The sequence below is a fragment of the Piliocolobus tephrosceles genome, chromosome 3 (genome assembly GCF_002776525.5).
Source record: "Piliocolobus tephrosceles isolate RC106 chromosome 3, ASM277652v3, whole genome shotgun sequence".
NCBI lineage: Eukaryota > Metazoa > Chordata > Mammalia > Primates > Cercopithecidae > Piliocolobus > Piliocolobus tephrosceles.
In genome coordinates this window covers 143,683,521-143,702,062 of record NC_045436.1, presented here as the reverse complement: position 1 = coordinate 143,702,062, position 18,542 = coordinate 143,683,521, and the positions used below count along the sequence as shown (strand labels likewise).

Below are 18,542 nucleotides of genomic sequence, written 5' to 3'. Positions count from 1 at the left end.
TATATCTATATCTATATCTATATCTATATCTATATCTATATCTATATCTATATCTATAAAAAGAAACATGCCTGGGAAATAAAAATAAAAATAAAGAAACATGCTTGGCAGATAATGAGGCCAAGTAGAATTCCTCACATTGAATCATTAAGGTATAACCTGGCCAAACAGGTAATATGTTCATAAAATACACTCCAATAAAATAATGTAACAGCAATCTTTAAGAAATCAGAGACTAGCAGCTTTATGGCAATCTTTTTCATTACTTTTTCATGACCTATATTGAGGAAACCCTTGATAAAAATCACAGAGGGTGCACTAGACAATGAAATCTGACACAGTTTTATGGTGAAATAAATCCCTGATTTGTTTGGAAAGCATCATAGCATGCAAGTTGTCATTTTCATTTTGGCAAAACTCTGCTTGGAACAGGCTAAAGAACCCACAGGCCAGATATGCAAAGAACATATGAGGCCACCTAAGAACTGTGTTTTTGATGGCCCCAAAAGTAATGCTTCAGAAAGCACCTGCATAAAAATGGTCCTTTTCAGTTTTCTAGCCTTTTCTCCCCCAATTCCTTTCAGAGGTTTACAGGAAAGACAGTATTACTTAGGAACAAATCCAGGGAACACCCTAGTAGAGAATGTGGAAACATCCCTAAGGAAAGGAAAAGCAAAGCCTCTGCCATTTGAGTCGATGACTGGTTAGCCAGGGGTTCAGAGAGCAGAGACCAGGTGAAGATTATGGGTAAATAGTCCAACATGAAGCAGCTAATGGGAGTGGCTTCCAGATCTTGCTCTGAGGCTGCAATTACTTATTTGTGGCTTCAGTAACTAACAAGTGATCTCTCATATATGTCCCAGAGGGTCTATCAGCAAGGCTAACCCCAAACAAAAAAGTTAAAGGAAAAAAGCCTGTCTATACTTATTGAAAGTATACTTTGGCATTTAGGTCCAAACACAAACAAGTATCCAGCATCTATACTTATTCTAGGAATCTGTTAAATGTGTGCAGGTCAAATGATAAACTTATGTTACAAGGATTCTATTCCCAGAAAGGAAAAAAAAATGTCAAAATTCTGCATTATACTTTGAGTTTCAGACATATCATTTAATAATGTATTTCTATTATGGAATGAGGGTCTATATCTCACCAAAATTTGTATGTTGCAATCCTAACTCTTGTTTTGATGGCATTAGGAGGTAGGATCTTTGGGAGGTGATTAGGCCATGAGGGTGGAGACCTCATGAATGGGATTAGGGTCCTTAAAGCATTTCTGGAGAGCTCCCTTCTTCTTCCATCATGTAAAGACACAAGAAGACACTGTCTATGAACCAGGAAGAAGGCTCTCAAGAGACACCAAATCTGCTGCCACCTTGATCTTGAATTCCCTGATCTCCAGAAATGTGGGAAACACACTTGGTGTTTAAGCCCCACAGTCTATGGTGCTTTTGTTAGCCTGAATGAACTAAGACAATTTTGTTATTCTTGGATTTGTTATTTTTCTTCATGAGTTTACCACCAGTTAAGCAAATGAGCATATGATCGGAACTAACAACAAATCACTTTTGGAAGATATACACCTTTCACCTTTGTCAGGATGAACGTAAGGTCAGGAAGCCTGTGCTTCCCTTTATAATATCAGCAACACAAGTTTCTGTTTTCACTTCCCTTCCTTAGAGAGGAAAAAATGCAACAGAATGTTATAACACCTGCAGTAATCTTGCTGAACAAAGACGGTGACTCTACTGAAACAAGGTAACTGTCTGGACCAGGTAGAGCCACTGTGACACAACTCTTCATAGCTGGTCAGCAAGACACATGCAAATTACCAAAGTGTAGAGAAAGCAGTGGTCTGCAGATATCGTACAAACGTGCAGCCATAAAAAAGTGAGATGTGAGGAAGTCCAGGCTGGCCTGGAGAGTGCATACAATGGTTCTGGACACTGGTAACATTTGAAATAAAATGTCGTCACGCTGTAAAGAACTAGGTTCCAGAAGTTGAAACATACCCTATGGCTCAGAACTCCAGGTTTTCCTCAACTTCTGGTGCATGTCGAGTATGGTAAAGATAAGCTAATCAAACATTTTTCACCTTCTTGGAAAAGGGAAAACTAAATGTTACTTTGAAAAAATTCCCTAATGAATGATGAAAGTTAAACAAAAAATAAGAAATATTTCAACCACTTAAGACAGCAAGAACTCCAAAACCCTTTTGGATCTTGGGTAGCTATGTGAGCTCAGAGTTCTAGAAAGGATTATACCACACATATCAAAAAGTATTATGGGTAAATTCATTTCATGGCCTATCATAAACTCTTCGCCAGAGGTATGTATGTATTTCAATGTACCTCTTCATGATTTTATGTAATTTTTTTGGTTTGAGTGACTCTAGAAGGCAACTGTGTGGTATCGGAAAGGCTTCCTCCGAATCCTTGCTCTGCCGCATACTGGCTGTCTTTTCCTCAGGCAGGTGACTTAACTTCTCCGAATCACATTTTTCTCATTTATAAGATTGGGTTACTATCTATTTTGTAGAGTGATTATAGTGATAAGATGTGCTAACTCCTTTATTTGTGAATAAAGTGCCCTGCCCAGTGCCTGGCATGAAGTGACATCCAGCAAAGGCTAGTTCTGCCATTCCTCTGGTATCAGGTCTAACAGAGGTACTAACACGAAACGGTGGCTCCCACCTGTAATCCCAACACTTTGGGAGGCTAAGGAGGGCAGATCACTTGAGGTCAGGAGTTTGAGACTAGCCTGGCCAACATGGTGAAACCCCATCTCTATTAAAACAAAAAAATTAGCCGGGTGTGACGGCACATGTCTGTAATCCCAGCTACTCAGGAAGGTGAGGCAGGAGAATTTCTTGAACCCAGGAAGCAGACGTTGCAGTAAGCCGAGATCACGCCACCCCCCCCCCCCCCCCCCCCCAAAAAAAACAGAGGCCAGGCTTGGTGACTCATGTCTGTAATTCCAGCACTTTGGGAGGCCAAGGCGGGTGGATCACCTGAGGTCAGGAGTTCGATACCAGCCTGGCCAACATGATGAAACTCTGTTTCTACTAAAAACACAAAAATTAACTGGGTGTGACAGGCACCTGTAATCCCAGCTACTTGGGAGGCTGAGGCAGGAGAATCGCTTGAACCTGAGAGGCGAAGGTTGCAGTGAGCCGAGATCGCACCACTGCACTCCAGCCTGGGCCACAGAGTGAGACTCCATCTCATATTGCTGGGATAATTTTAACTTTTCTTAAGAAACCTCCCAATGGCAATTTTATTTCAATTTACCTTTTCACTGCCAACATTCAGTACTATCAGCTACTTCTGGAAACATGTCTTCTCAAATCTAGGAAAGATGGCATTATCTAGTCTCATGTGACATATAGTTCTTGGTACATGATAGGAGGATAAATATTTATATGACTAACCACATTTTCTTTATCTCTTAATTTGTCTCCAACCTGATATAATTCTTAACTGAAAATAACTGGAAAGCTATAAACTGATGGGCATTTCTCTTTTATTATCTGTATAGTTCTGCATAGGTGACCACATCAATGTAAGTATTTGGCTTAAAATAATTAATTATAAAGATGACACCCAGGGCTTGTTTTGCTGACATGTTCTTCAGACATAACACCATCAAGTTAATTCTTAGGTTTTGTTTTTAAAGCAGAGAAATAAATGTTTACTGGGAGTAAAAAACAAAACCACCACCAGCAACTTACTTTAGTTTGCTAAGGATCTACCTTTTAAAATCTACTATAGATTAATTTAAAATGTCAAATAAGAGGATATACATAATAATCTTAAACTAACATATATTTTATTAGCTGTTTTGGCAGTTTGTGGCCCTACCTCATCATCATTTAAGACATGAGGTATTTACAAATTTATAGTCAAAAAATGTTTCATTCTGTCTCTACTCTTACACTCTCCAAGTGTTCACACTTTAAAATTATGAATTAATGGAACATTTTAGGAACATTCTTAATAATACATTATGACCATATCAAGTATGGACAATGTTAGCACGTTCTTAAAGAGTGAGTTATGGCTCCCATAACACATGGATAAACCATTGGGTATTACTTGCTTTTCTACAATGTGTTATTGATTCAGTGGAACACTGGGCATTCCATATACTCCTATGCAACACATATATCAATACTCCTCCAGCTACTGCAGGCGGTAGTAAAAGAACATATGCCAGAGAGTAGGGAGAAACCACATTTATGTACAACTGGCCCATTTAGTATTCATCCCAGTCAGGATCACTAGCTCTCTTTGACATAGTTCCCCCACAACCCCCAACACATTATAAAATTAAAATTTATTTAAAAAAATTCTATTTATTAGGTTTTATTTTTGATGTAGTTTTTGATCAAAAAGCTTTGGTGTTTCCAAACTCCTAGCCTGTACTAGAACATAATGTTGAAAAACATATGTGTATAGAATCAAACCAATATAAAGTAATTTTTCCAAAATGGGTAAGGCAGACAGGTGAAGTCATTAAAAACACATGGCCAAAGAGGTCCTCCAAACAACTTAGTGGAAGGCGGCCAAACGAACGCATTTAATCAATATATATTGCTAAAGATAATGGGGAGAGGAAAAGAGAAAAAATTCCATGCTTTGCTGATACACAAATATAGGTTTCCCAGGACGGGGGTAGATATGAAATACTGTAATTGAGGAAGTGGTCCAATCTCCCAGAAGGGCCATGCCATCTGAAAAAGGTCAAGGGTCACAAAATGGAGGCAGGTAAGAAGAGGAAGTTGTAGTGCTGGGTAAATTGCTCTTGGTCTCTCAACAGAGGTTTGAGATTTGAGATTATGATAGGTTCCATTAGGCAAATAACTGCTTGCGAGGCATCTAGTCTCACTTAGGGTACAATGCAGAGAGAGGCAGCAAAGTGCTGAATCTGTGTCCAGTCTGTGTTTCAGCATGGGGGTGGGGACATGTAGCAAAGACAGACAAATCCAGGGAAAGGAAGGAAGAGTGGGATAAGGGATATAATTATATAATTTAAAGAGTTTTGTGGATAAAGGCTTTTACCAAAGCCCCCATGGTTATTATTTTAAACCACCACTGAAGGCCTCCTAAACACTTATTTTGACTTCGGTATTAACTATTCTCCAGTGGCAGCAGTGAATGCAGAAGGAAGCATGCTGGGAGGAACTGGGTCGGCAGACATCCAGTCTCTCTCACTGCCTTCAATTCAGCCAGGAAGAGGCTGCTCAGAATATACAACCAGCTTTCTCAAAATAAGCAAATTACAAATCAATGGTTTGGAGAAGGTAACAACCAGGGCCTGTGAGAAATTGTTACCCAGAACCACAGAGACAGCTAATGTTGGGTCCATTTTCTAAATGATTTAAATTAATTAATGTAAGAAAACGGAAGAATCATTATCTGCCGTATTTTCACAGTGCAAATCCCAAAGGCACACAATTTCCATTATTTTATATAGACATATATACACACACACATATGCATACATATATATACACCCATACACATATATATGCACATATATACACATACATATATACGCACATATACCCACACACCATATATATGCACATATACCCACACACCATATATATGCACATATACCCCCCCACACATATACGTACATATATACACACAAAGAGTCAATAATATCTTATGTACAGTTGTATTAGCGAAATTAAATATGAGGTCTTTTCAGAATTCCATAATCACAAGATTTGGTCATTGTCATATTCCAGAAGAGCCTCCCTCTTTCAGGGGTTCTGTAGTCCTGGTGGTGAGTGGTTAAAGGAGGTGGGAAAATGGGACAGGGGGATAAGGGTTGGGTGAAGAATGAAAATGAAACAAGTTAATACGTTTGGGAGACAGCTGCTAGAATATTTACTTCTGCAAATGAGTCACTGCTGCCACTGGAGAAGGTATGGTTATTTAAACCAAAATCAAACAAAACACACTTTGGAACTTCAAGCAATCAAGGTTTACATTTAAGATTCCAGCACTCGCTAGCCATGGGAACTCAAAGTCTCTATCTGGAATTGAGACAAACACCACCAGCCCTACAGGAGCACAGATTACGTATGCAGATACACCAGGCATACTGGCACACAGTAGGTTTCCTAAAAACTGTCATTTTATGGGTGTGCTGACTCATCAGAAGGTATGGGTGGCAGAGATGCAAAGAGGGCACAAGGCATGGCGTAGTCCCCTCAGAAATGTCAACGAACTTGTGGGGGAGAATGGCAAGGGGGCAGACTACTTAGAAAGCATTTATCTGTAATTCTAGGTCTCAGGGAGCTCTTGGAAGAGTTCAGACATTGAGCCAAAAATGAGGTAAAGAATATTCAGGGTTGAGGGGAGGAAGAACTTCTCAAAACAGACACACTATAAATTTGTGAACAACCTCACTTAAGGTTCTCAGCACAAGCCAGCCTCGCTGAATTCTGTTTAAAAAAAAAAAAGGACACATTTAATTCTATGAGCCCAAACAATGGGTTTGATGGAAGTTTTTCAACTACATACTTTGGCTTGCAGCAGACATTGTCTAAATCCAGGAAAGGAGAACAGATTATTTGTTCATATGTTATTTTCATTTTTTGGTAATGTTTACAGTTTTTACTAACCCATTTATTTCAAATGTAACAAAGTTGGCTTTCTTTACTGAGAGCTACTTGGAGTAAGCAGTGCGCCAGACAATATTTGAACAATCTTTTTGCATTAGGACATTATAAAAAAGTATCTTTGCTTCTGATAGGGATACATTAACACCTTCAAAGTTAAACTCTGATCTTAAAATTTCAAGCCAAACAGCTGAAACAGCTTTGCTAATGGTAAAAGAAAATTCACAGTACTGAAGCACCAATGCTGGCAGTGGAGGAAAACTCAGTGTGGTTAAAACTTGCCTAAACTATTTTCAAAGCAATACAAAATATATTGTATGAGACTCATGGGACATATCAAAACAAAACCTGAAGTAGCCCAAATTCTCTTTTTTCCCTTCTTTTCTGGAGTTGAGTCAATAACTTGCTTATTCTGGATTTCTTTCAGAAGCCATTCAACAGTGGCCCGTTCCCAAAACAGTGAGGTCTGTCTGCATAATACATGTAAGTTGAGCTTAAAAGGGTACAGATGACAACTTCAGCCTTTATGTCCTGAATGTCCTATAAGTTATAGTCAAAACTTACATGGTGTTAGAATGTCAAATTCAGCTAGAAAAAAATTAGCAATTCCATGAAGGGTTTTCTTTTACCACAGTGTTGAAAAATACATATTCTAACGCTTGTTAACTTAATATCCAATGTGGCTAACAATTCATTTTCTGTAAAATATATAAGTGAAGTGAAACACTGGTATCCATAATCAAACCTACAGCTGGTTTGGGGTCATATTCTCAAATTAAGCAGAGAACTTTAAGTAATTTAAGAGCAGAATGGCTGTTCAAAGTTATCTGTTACAGCAGCTAGCAGTGAAGAACTCTCCTCTAGAAATAATAATACTAAAAAAAAAAAAATGATGATGATGTCCAGAATTGTTTCTAAGTACTTAACAGGTATTGTTGTGTTTACTCCTTACAATCCCACCCCTAAATGAGATGGACTTTTTCATTACTCTTGTTTTACAAATGTAGTAGATGAAGGCTAGAAAAACCTATTTGCTTCCCGCACTTTGGAATCAAATGCCTTAGATATATACCCGAGTGCCACCGAGCTACCTGTGCTCGGTTCAGTTATCCTTTCTAGATTCTTTATCCATAAAATGGGCATAATACTATCTGCCTATAACATATAAATTAATAGTTTCAGGTATAAATGTGATTGTCCCTGTAAAGTCCTCAAGCCAATACCTGTTACAAAATACACAGAAAGCTGCATTTTCCTGCAGGATCCAAACACGACTTCCCATACATTAGGCAGTGGCTCCCTATCAGGCTGAAGGTGAACATCAACAACAGCAGAGACAATCTAGAAAAGCTGCCAGGATGATCAGAAGGAGAAGTGGCAGGGCTTCTCAGAAGTTAAGCTTGGGAACACTGACTGGAAGCTTTGGAGGGTAAGAAATTTATGTCTCCAAACATCATGCCTGTTGATTGAATAAATGTATAGTGTATATTTTCCCTTTCTATGCCTTTTCTGTTTTCTAGGAAAGCCTGGCAGTACAGAAAGGGGGATGAAAAATAGAAAAAATGGATTTGAGACGTAGCTGCACCTCTGGGGACAGATCCCACAACTCCTCATATAAAAGAGATGCCAGAAGGAGGAGAGATCAAGGTTAAGGGTATATCACGAGAGACTCAACACAGTCAATTTTGACACTCCTAAGAAACCTGTTTAAATCACACAGTTAATGGCTTAAAAAGTGATGGTCCCTCCCACCCACTCTGGATTTAGATGAAATTGTGGTGAAATCCTGAGCTATCTCAATGAAACATGTCTTCAAACTTTTTCTCCCATAAGAGGAAACTTAGACCAAACCTATACAAAAACATAATATGTTAAGTTGCCTGAAAGTATTTCCAGAGATTTGGAGTTGATGTGCCATGGAGGATATAAATAATATCGCAGAAACCCAATCCTTCCACAACTGTTTCAGTGCATTTTGAAAGAATTTAATTAGAAATTGGGAGCCAAAGATGGACGACAGTATGAGATTCTCTAGTGCTTAGCTCACATTCTAGATGTTTCCGGATTTAACAGACAGACTTTAAAAATTTACTTTACAACAAACTAAAAAATATAAAAGAGATGCAAAAGTATCACTAGGTATAAGGGTTTATCATTAATTAGAAGTCTGTGGGACATTTCGTGGGCATTGCTGTGGAGGTAGAGAAGTAAAATATTCCCCTTTCAAGTCAGTATTTTGAAATTCTGCCTTTGCAGATGCTTAAAGAAATGTCTCGGCCGGGCACGGTGGCTCACGCCTGTAATCCCAACACTTTGGGAGGCCAAGGTGGGCGGATCAGTTGAGGTCAGGAGTTCAAGATCAGCCTGGCCAACATGGTGAAACCCCATCTCTACTAAAAATACAAAAATTAGCTGGGTGTGGTGGCGAATGCCTGTGATCTCAGTTACTCGGGAGGCTGAGTCAGGAGAATCCCTTGAACCCAGAAGGCGGAGGTTGCTACGGCACTCCAGCCTGGGTGACAGAGCAAGACTCGGTCTCAAAAAAAAAAAAAAAAAAAAATCTCAATATGAGAACACAATCAAATACTAATAAAGTAGTTCAAAGTAGTACTACAGAAAGTTATTCAAATTTAAAAAAAATTTATCACAAATACCTAATAGGTTTTGATCAACTTTAGATGATTCTTAATTACATTTATCCATGAAATTTTTTTCTAAAAAAAAAAATCAAGCTTTCTGCCCAACTCTTTTGCTGATCCTGGCAATTTTACAAGAACCTGGTGGGTAACTGGGTGACAACACCTGGCTTTGCTCTTGGACAACATTCTAGCTGGGGCCGCTGCTCTTACTATGAAAAGAGTCAAGAATGAACCAAGGCAGAAAGACCTGTCAGGTTTCCCTCTCAGGTCTGTAGAGCGAGACTTCCATTGTGATTGTATTTTCAAGTGTAGTTTGGTCTTAGGTATTTATTTAAATGTTTTAAAAAATGCTGAAGTGCTTTTTTTTTTTTTAAGAAGGATGCTCATAGTGAAACTCAAAAAGAAAAAATTAGAAAGCCTAGTGGAATTTCTTTGGTGGTGATCTAGATTATGGAAGACAAAGATTTCCATCATCATGATCACTAGGAGAAAGGGTTTTCTATCTGAAATTTTAAGAGCTCTGAATATGATACATTATAAAAATTCAACACAAGAAAAAGAGATTCAGCTTCTGAATTTTATCAGCTTTAGGAATAATATTTTAGTAGAAAATCTGAATAGAAAAATGCTCAATATGTATCAGTTATGTTTAAGAGAACCTACAGTTGTAACTTGCCACTTTAGGGAAAAAAGTAAAAGATAGAGGGAAATAGTATTTTTTAATAACAAAAATGATCACTATGCAAAACAACTTATAAGCTATTGAAGTTATATTCTTTCTACAAAATTTTATAACATCTCATTTTTTCACATGTGCCATGTACTGTGCTAACTATGCTAATCCTATGCCAAATGTTACATTCTCCTTACTTTCTAGGCAGCAAAAGTGGCTCAGAGAAGCTGATTTTAATTTGCTGAAGGTCCCACAGTCGGATTGGGACACAGTCACACTGGGACTGTGCTCTTCACCCTGTGCTATTTCACAGAATGATTTGAGTACACTCATTAAAATTGTCACTTGACAAAACACACATTCACATTTCCTAAGACATTACATTCCTAAGTTCATTACTTAAATGCTAATTATTCTTTGTGCTAATAAAATAATTCTATTCATTACTGATCAGTACAATTTGAACACAGATTGGATGCTTTTCTTTTCCATATCGATGAAAAAATAATGATTTACCTACAGGCACTCTAGCACATCTAATGATATGCCTGAAATCTCAGCCACGGGTTTTATGACACAAGATCGGAAGGAGCTATGCAAAGTGATGTTTCCTTTCCTGCTGAGAAACAAATGAGTGCACCGCAGCAGGTCTGACCCTAAGCAGTCAGATTTGTAAAGTCACCACTTAACTCCCTGGGAGAAAAGCCTTCCCCAGACAGCAGTGTTAGAATGCCTGGCAGTCTGGAGCTGGACAAATTAGTGTCAATCCTTTCAGCCGCAGTGTTTGCCTGTGATCTTTAAGCTGCTATTTGAACTGCTAAGGAGATTTTTAGCCATTTTACTTAAAAAATACCAGATATGATCAATGATAACCAAATTTAAAACTGATATACTTTTTTTTTTTTTTTAAAGAAGCCCTTAATTAAAAATTACTCAGTGACTCATTTCTCAACTATTTATAGTGTACTTACTATGTGCTAGGCCATTTGCAGGGCACTGAAAAAGAATGATAAGCCAGAAAAGACAGACATAGTTCTTGCTTTTATTGAAATTTAGTATTCAACTTGAGACTCCTATCAGTGTTTGCTCTGGTAGAAACAGGTAGTCCAAGGATCTTTGAAGTGTTTATTAATTTTGAGTTACCATCTTAGAAACCTCAAAATGAAAATAAATGCCACTGTCTGAACAATACACGGGTACAATACAACGAATATTTTTGGTATTTCACTTCTCTAATTTTTCTTAAGATTACTATTCACACTGCTTGATACTTAAAACACTTAAAGAACATGCTTATCCAAGAATTGGAGAAAGATGATGGCAAGAATAAGACAAAAGAAGCAAGGCTACCATATGCTACGGAAGGTAAATGCCCAAAGCCAGACAGAAAGGATACCATATCAAAGGAAGCGTGGCTTGCCCTGCTTTTGCTTCCACATCACAGGTCCTGTCTCTAATTTCTTTCAGGTATAAGAAAAACTGTGCACCACCTGTAACCCATGTTACTGACAAAGGCATCAACACCACCCCTTCTTCAGTCACTGCTTCACCACCCCTTCCATGCATGTGGCCTCTCAGCTTCACCAACATTCCTAATTACCAAGGTTTTCTCTGTTCTTTGCATCATAATGACTATTTTAAGAAATTGTATAATCACCTCTACTGCTCTGTCTTCCACCTAAAATTACAAATAGTCTCCTTTACTTTAAACTATTAACAGGTCATTTGACCTACATATTATTTTGCTAACTATTTTACACTGTATTCCTAACAAATCTTTCCTCATTTCCCCAATATAACATCAAGTGATCACAGCCATGAAAAAAGACATCCTAGGAATTTATATTTCATTCCAGAAGTTAGGACATTAAAGAAAGTCTGTCTTACTAGGAATGGTTGTTTTGTGTTGTTCAATAGCTTTCACATTTTTTTAAAAAGAGGTAAAATATATATTAACGCTGGAAGTTAAAGCAGATATAAAATGTTTAATATACAGAATACTTGGATATGAGCAAGTTGCAGTCACTTAGCAACCTCTTGACATAATGCTTTTGTAAAACAACTTTTCTGTCTCACAATATTATGCAAATCATTTTGCAATTTCTTTTAGCTGTCACAGATGTAAAGCTTGAATCAATTTACATCAATGTGATTCAAAACAGAGTACATTACATTAAAACAGAACTACAGTGATAAGGTACCTTTGAACCTCAGGAAGATAAAATATTTCCACAGCTATCTGAATATAAAATAAAATAACACGAATACATTTTTAAAGGAGTTTTAAAAATACATGATTTTACTTACATCAAGAGAGCCTTCATTTATAACAATCATTCCCATGTTCTTCTTCAACAGTTTGCAGGAGTGTCCTGTATCCGAACATAGAGTATATTAATTGATAACTAATTTCTCCAGATAATAGGTAAAGATGTTAAAACAATGATATGTACTATGAAAATACCTAAAGATGATTTTACAAGGACTGAGGGCACCCAGTTGTTTTCCAGGTTTGTAGGAAGTTAAAAATGAGATGCTCTTGCTTGCCATAGAAGGGATATGCAACAAATACATCTGGCCTGTTAAGGCTACAAAGACATCTGGAAAGAGATGGTGCTAAGTATTCTTGATGTCCTGAAAACTGACAAATGGATTTGTAATACCCTTCATGATGACCAACATGAAGAGCAAAAGACAGGCCAATGATTGTTTCTAGAAAACAGAATAACAGAACCCTCTAGACACCTAGGGAAGGTGCAGGTGGCTGCCTCTTGGATCCGCTGATCCCATCACCGTCTCCTTTCCTGGGAGAATCAGTACATCCTCTACTTTCCTGCCTTCTCTTGCTTTGTTGTACTTACTGCAGGGCAAAAATCCCCCCTTTGTTAAATCCAACTTGGCCTACTCTGTACCTGTTTGCTACAGCTGTGTCTGAAGAAGAGGCAACTCTGCTGATGTCACATTTTAAAAATACCATGCTATTTAAAATAATTCCATCTATACTCACATGGCCTTTGTGATCTCATTCCATCTCATGATTTCATATATCATCCAAATGTCGACCATTCTGAAACTCCTAAGTTCCACTCAGCCCTCCTTCCTAAACTCCAGACTCTCATATGCAAGTGCTTACTTAACTGCAGACGCTTAAGTAGGAAGACCCAATCACTAGTATGGTGACAGTAGGAAGTGGGGTCTCTGGGAGATGATTAGGTCATGAAAGCAGACAGCTCATGAATAGGATTAGTGCCCTTACAAAAGAGGTCTCAGAGGGCTGCCTTGCCCCTTCTACCATGTGAGAACACAGTCAAGAAGGTGCTATCTATGAACCAGAAGGCCAACAGTCATCAGACACCAAATATGCCGGTGCCTTAACCTTAGGCTTCTCAGCCTTCAGAACGATGAGATATAAATTTGTTGTTCATAAGCCACCCAGCTCATGGTATTTTGTTATGGCAGACAGAATGGACTAAGACAGTGCTCTAATGCAATAGGACTGGTGTCTCAGGAGGAAGAGACATAATGAGTAGTATACAGAAGAGGAGCCACGTGACGACAGTCAGGCAGAGAGGCCTTACCAGAAAACAACCCTGCAGGCATCTTGATCTTGAACTTCCAGCTTTCAGAACTGTGTGAAAATAAATTTCTGTTGCCTAAACCACCTGGTGTGTGGTATTCTCTTATGGCACCCTGAGCTACTATACAGTTTTCCAAAAAATGGGGATTAACATAGTACGAATACAAACTGGCAATCTTCTTCTTTCCTATTATCTTAAAATAACTTTTGGTCACAAAATCAAGGGTCAATACATAAATATTCCATAAGCCCAATTTCCAGACAACTGCAGAAATGTTATCCACATGTGCCGCTTATGGATGGAACGTGTGGGAGGCAGAGATGCAAAGGTGAAAAAAGTTTGGAATATTCCAATCTTGACATATCAAATCTTTTGAATCTTGAAATGTCTCAAATCCATCTTCTAAAATATATCAACTTATTAAAAAGCACCAACATGTAAAACTTGAACTAGGTGAATTACCAATGTTAATGGCAGTTTCTTGCTTGTCCCCTGTAAGGATCCAGATTTTGATGTCTGCTTTCATTAGCGTTTCTATGGTTTCAGGCACTTGATCTTGTAATTTATCCTCAATGGCTGTTGCTCCAAGTAGTTGAAGATTCTGAAAAAAATTAGTAGTAGAAATTAAAAAAAAATCCGCTCACATTCTTTAAAAACAAAAAATTGAAGTGTGTATGTGTTTTAAAATCAGAGACTAAATGATAATTCACGGACTTTGGTGCAAATTCCAACTATCCCATTGAGTTTTCTCTCTGAAATATCCTTGACTTTCATCCAGTCTTTAGGCATTAGACTGAGGCTCCCTTAAGCTGTCTAACGTAACCCCTAAGGTAAGGAACAGATTCTAAAATAAACTTGCATAGAAGCAGAGTAAAATCCAAAGTCAGTTAAAACTAGCCTGGGCACGGTGGCTCACGCCTGTAATCCCAGCACTTGGGGAGGCCAAGGCGAGTGGATCACTTGAGGTCAGGAGCTCGAGACCAGCCTGGCTAATATGGTGAAACCTCATCTCTACTAAAAATACAAGAAAGTAGCTGGGCATGGTTGCGTGTGCCTGTAGTCCCAGCTACTCAGGAGGCTGAAGCAGGAGAACCTCTTGAACCTGTGAGTCAGAGACTGCAGGTGAGCCAACATTGCGTCACTGCACTCCAGCCCAGGCGACAGAGCGAGACTCTGTCTCAAAAAAAAAAAAAAAAAAAAAAAAAAAAAAAAAAAAAAAAAAAAAAAACAAAAACCAAAAAACAAAAGTCAGTTAAAAAGGACAGGCATTCTAATAAACACACACACACACACACACACACACACACACACACACACACACACCTATGGGAGACCATGACAGTGAAGACGCAATCTTGTTGACCTGTTTGAAAAAGAGTGAGGTTACCTGTTAATACTATTAAATTGCAGTTTGATGCAGTGTCAGGAAATGTATACACAACAATTAGAAACCATGAAGAAAAGAACAACAAAGTGATATTAGTCTCTACAAGGAAGAACAAGTTGGATGTTTTTCACATAGTTCCACATTTGTGTAGCAGAAGATCGGACTCAAATATCTCTTGCTCATTAGATATTGTCTTTGCTGTAAGAACAAACACAACCAATGGGCTCTGGGGAAAGCTGTTATTTTTATTATTTATTTTGAGATGGAGTCTTGCTCTGTTGCTCAGGCTAAAGTACAATGGTGCCATCTTGGCTCACCACAACCTCCATCTCCCAGGTTCAAGTGATTCTCCTGCCTCAGCCTCCAGAGTAGTTTGGATTATAGGTGTGTGTCACCACACTGGGCTAATTTTTATATGAGACGGGGTTTCATCATGTTAGCCAGGCTGGTCTCAAACTGCTGGCCTCAAGTGATCTGCCCACCTTGGCCTCCCAAAGTATTGGGATTAAAGGCGTAAGCCACCACACCCAGCCAAAAGCTGTTTCAGTCTCTCATGAGAAAGAATGGTTTCTACTCTCATCTTCCTAAACGGTGGTGGTAAGGGCGAGAGAACAATGTCTTGGCTGTTAGGGAAACCTGGTTTGCCAAATGGACATAGGTAATGTTGTTCTTGGTCCTAAATACATAAGAATGCAGTGATGGATTAAGATATAAAATTTTATTTCCATCACATGCCTAGGCACTGTTGCTAGCTGGGTACCCTTGCTTGGCAGGCTGCAATCAACTGATTCTCAGTCTTGCCCTGTTTCAATCTCCAGCATGATCTTCGTGGCAATTATTTTTCTTCTCATTTTCTCCTCTCTTGCCTTCATTTTTTTCCATTTAAAATATAGGTGAGGGCAGAATGAATGCAAGGAAAGTAAGTATTGAGGATACTGCCAGAATTGGTGATAACAAAGAAAGCCATTTTCTACTTTTCCTTATTTTTCACCAAAATTGAAGTCTAAAATTAGTCTCAAGCTTTGGTTAGGCATGAAAAATAAAGTTAACTATACACACAAATATGCAAGTGAGAGAGAAAGTGTGTGTGTATGCATGCATGTAATTTATACCTGCATTAGTTTGGAATGCTTTTGGCTGCAAGTAATAGAAAAAATTAGCAATGGCTTAAATAAATTAACTTTCCTCACTTAAGTAGTACTGAAGTGAGCAGTTGTGGACATTAAAATTGTAGCTCGACCATACCTCAACTAGTTCTCCTGACCTCTCCCAATGTCCCAAGGTATAATTATAAAGGCCATATAGAAGACAGAAATACCAACTGTATCTCTCTCTTATATGATAAGCAAAGTGTTTTTGAAAAGCCCTCAGCATATTTCCAAATACTAGTTGGCCAGAGAGTTTTACAAGGCTAACCCCAACTATTTGTATTTAGCTTTTCCAGGCTCTATAGTAGAGCTGTTGAGGAAGAAGGGGGATGGGAATGAGTGCTAAATTGCCCAGGCAACAGTCCCTGCTATAGTGGCCATACAGGATGGGCATGCATATGCGTAGTGTTTGTCTGTGTATACATAAGTATGTATATCCAAGTAGATACACACACGTCCCCCATTGCCTTGCCTAGTGAAACTTGGTTCCTCCTACAAAACCAAACTCAAAAGTTATTGTTTCTTTTAAGCGTTCCTTTATTTCTTAAAACAAAATTTCCCCTCTGCTGTTCTCCTACAGAACTTTGCTCATCTTTATATATCTTATATTAAGAGAAGTGTAAATGCATGAGTAAGGTATGTTTGCTCAGAAGTAGGGACCATGTCTTGCTCATCTTAATGACTCCACAGCATTGAATGTCAGCATTTAGTATGTTTGCTAAGTGAGCTAATGACAAGAGCAAAATCCAAAAATTATAAAAATACTGCTGCAATCTAGATCATTTTCTTTTCAATATATTCCAAATAATATGGATAGTTATTAGACACACTTGATGCATGACTTCTTAGTATATAATATATGATACAGGAAGGCAAATTTCCTTCAAGAAGATAGCATTATTTTATTTCCTTTAATGGGAAGCAGACTTGAAATCTACCATAACCTGATGAATAATTATCATCAAGAAGTTCAAGAAAGGAAAGGAAGAAAAATTCAGCATCAATGATGCCAGCATCATAATTACTGAATTTAAATGTTTACACAATGATTCTTTCAAATCTTCAGCTACTTTTAGGGCATTTGCAGTTAAATCATTCTGGCTCACATCCCAGTGAAGATCAGGATATAGTTGTGTTCAAATTTTAAGTATTTTACCCAAGACATGATAAGGTTTTTTTTTAGTGATCATGGGGACAGTTTAGTAATACAAGCCCTCAAAATTTCCTGCAAAAAATTTTTTTGCAGTATGTTTCCCAAAACACTGGGGTAACTAGATAATGTGGGAGCCAAGATATGACCATATTCATTAGAAATATATAAACAAATATTTTATATATTTTCTGTCTCTAAGGGGGAAAATGAGCTCAGAAAGTACACCAATATAATATACACTACCACTCACATACCTATAAAAATAAAATGACTTCACTGGAGAGACCACATTGAAATCATATTTGAAAGAAAGGAGGCATCTAGTTTTGCACAGGTAAAAGAGAAACATTTTCAAAGCAGGCACAAATAACATAAAGGATCAAAGATGTAGGGCCAGCAAGGTATGCTGAGAAAAGTCACACAAGTAGGTTAACATGGAGTGTTTTGGTGGTTTTAACACAAATCCTTAAGAAGAATAATAAAACATTTCTGAATATTCAGCAAAATTGTAATGGTTCTACTTTGATGCCTATGAAGGAAACACTGTACTCCAAAAGCGTATTAATTTTCCCTTTATCCTAAGAGCTCCTTGAGAACAGCACTGGTTAATTTCAGCAGAAGGCTCTGCAGGCTCCTTTCCTTTTGCCCTGGTATCATTTATGATGAGATTAGAATCTTGAGTGATAGGCTGTTCTGCTTTTGGAAATTAATACTGTTAGCTATATAATGATCATTAGAAAAAGAGATTTGAACTTTGCATGCTTTTCCTGATCATAGCACAGGAGTGTTTAGGCCGTAATCAATTTCATCCCAAATATGTATTACCTTACACAGATGGCCACTAATGGGCACTAGGGGAATTACATATTCAGCAAGTGTTGAAATGCGATAAAATTCTCATGGCATTTATGGAATTAAAAAAAACCCCAAACACTAATTTTACTTTCTAAATGTCACCATGCTAAATGTTATAAAGGCTCAAGGTTGATGACTCTTTGATATAATATAGATTTAGTTATCACTGAAAAAATCATAAAATAATGTTTATTCACCTAGTAAAGCCTCCAGTAATCTTATTTTCTCTTTCAGATGTTCCTAATATATGCAGAATTTTTAAAAAGGCACATAAATGTAACATTTCTACTCTAAGTGAGGACAGAAAGCTTCATGTAGAGACTGGTAAAATGTATTACGATAGTTTTAGAAATTATGGTTTTTCCCCAATACCTGTATATTTTGCGAAATAATGGAACCTCAAAGTGACCTATTCCCATATTAGCAGACATTATGTCAGTGCTTAGATGATGTCATATTTTTTAAAAGTTTGTGA

General features: G+C 37.8%; 1 protein-coding gene across 3 annotated transcripts in view; it reads right to left on the bottom strand.

Moving 5' to 3' along the window:
- ATP8A1 (ATPase phospholipid transporting 8A1) overlaps positions 1 to 18,542 on the bottom strand; it is a 268,024-nt gene that overhangs the window by 88,561 nt on the left and 160,921 nt on the right. For all 3 annotated transcript variants that reach the window (XM_023224492.2, XM_023224493.2, XM_023224494.2), the window contains 2 exons: positions 13,987 to 14,125; positions 12,254 to 12,318 (listed from right to left, as the gene is read on the bottom strand). In XM_023224492.2, the coding sequence (XP_023080260.1) occupies positions 12,254 to 12,318; positions 13,987 to 14,125 (204 nt within the window). The remainder of the gene's footprint in view (positions 1 to 12,253; positions 12,319 to 13,986; positions 14,126 to 18,542) is intronic.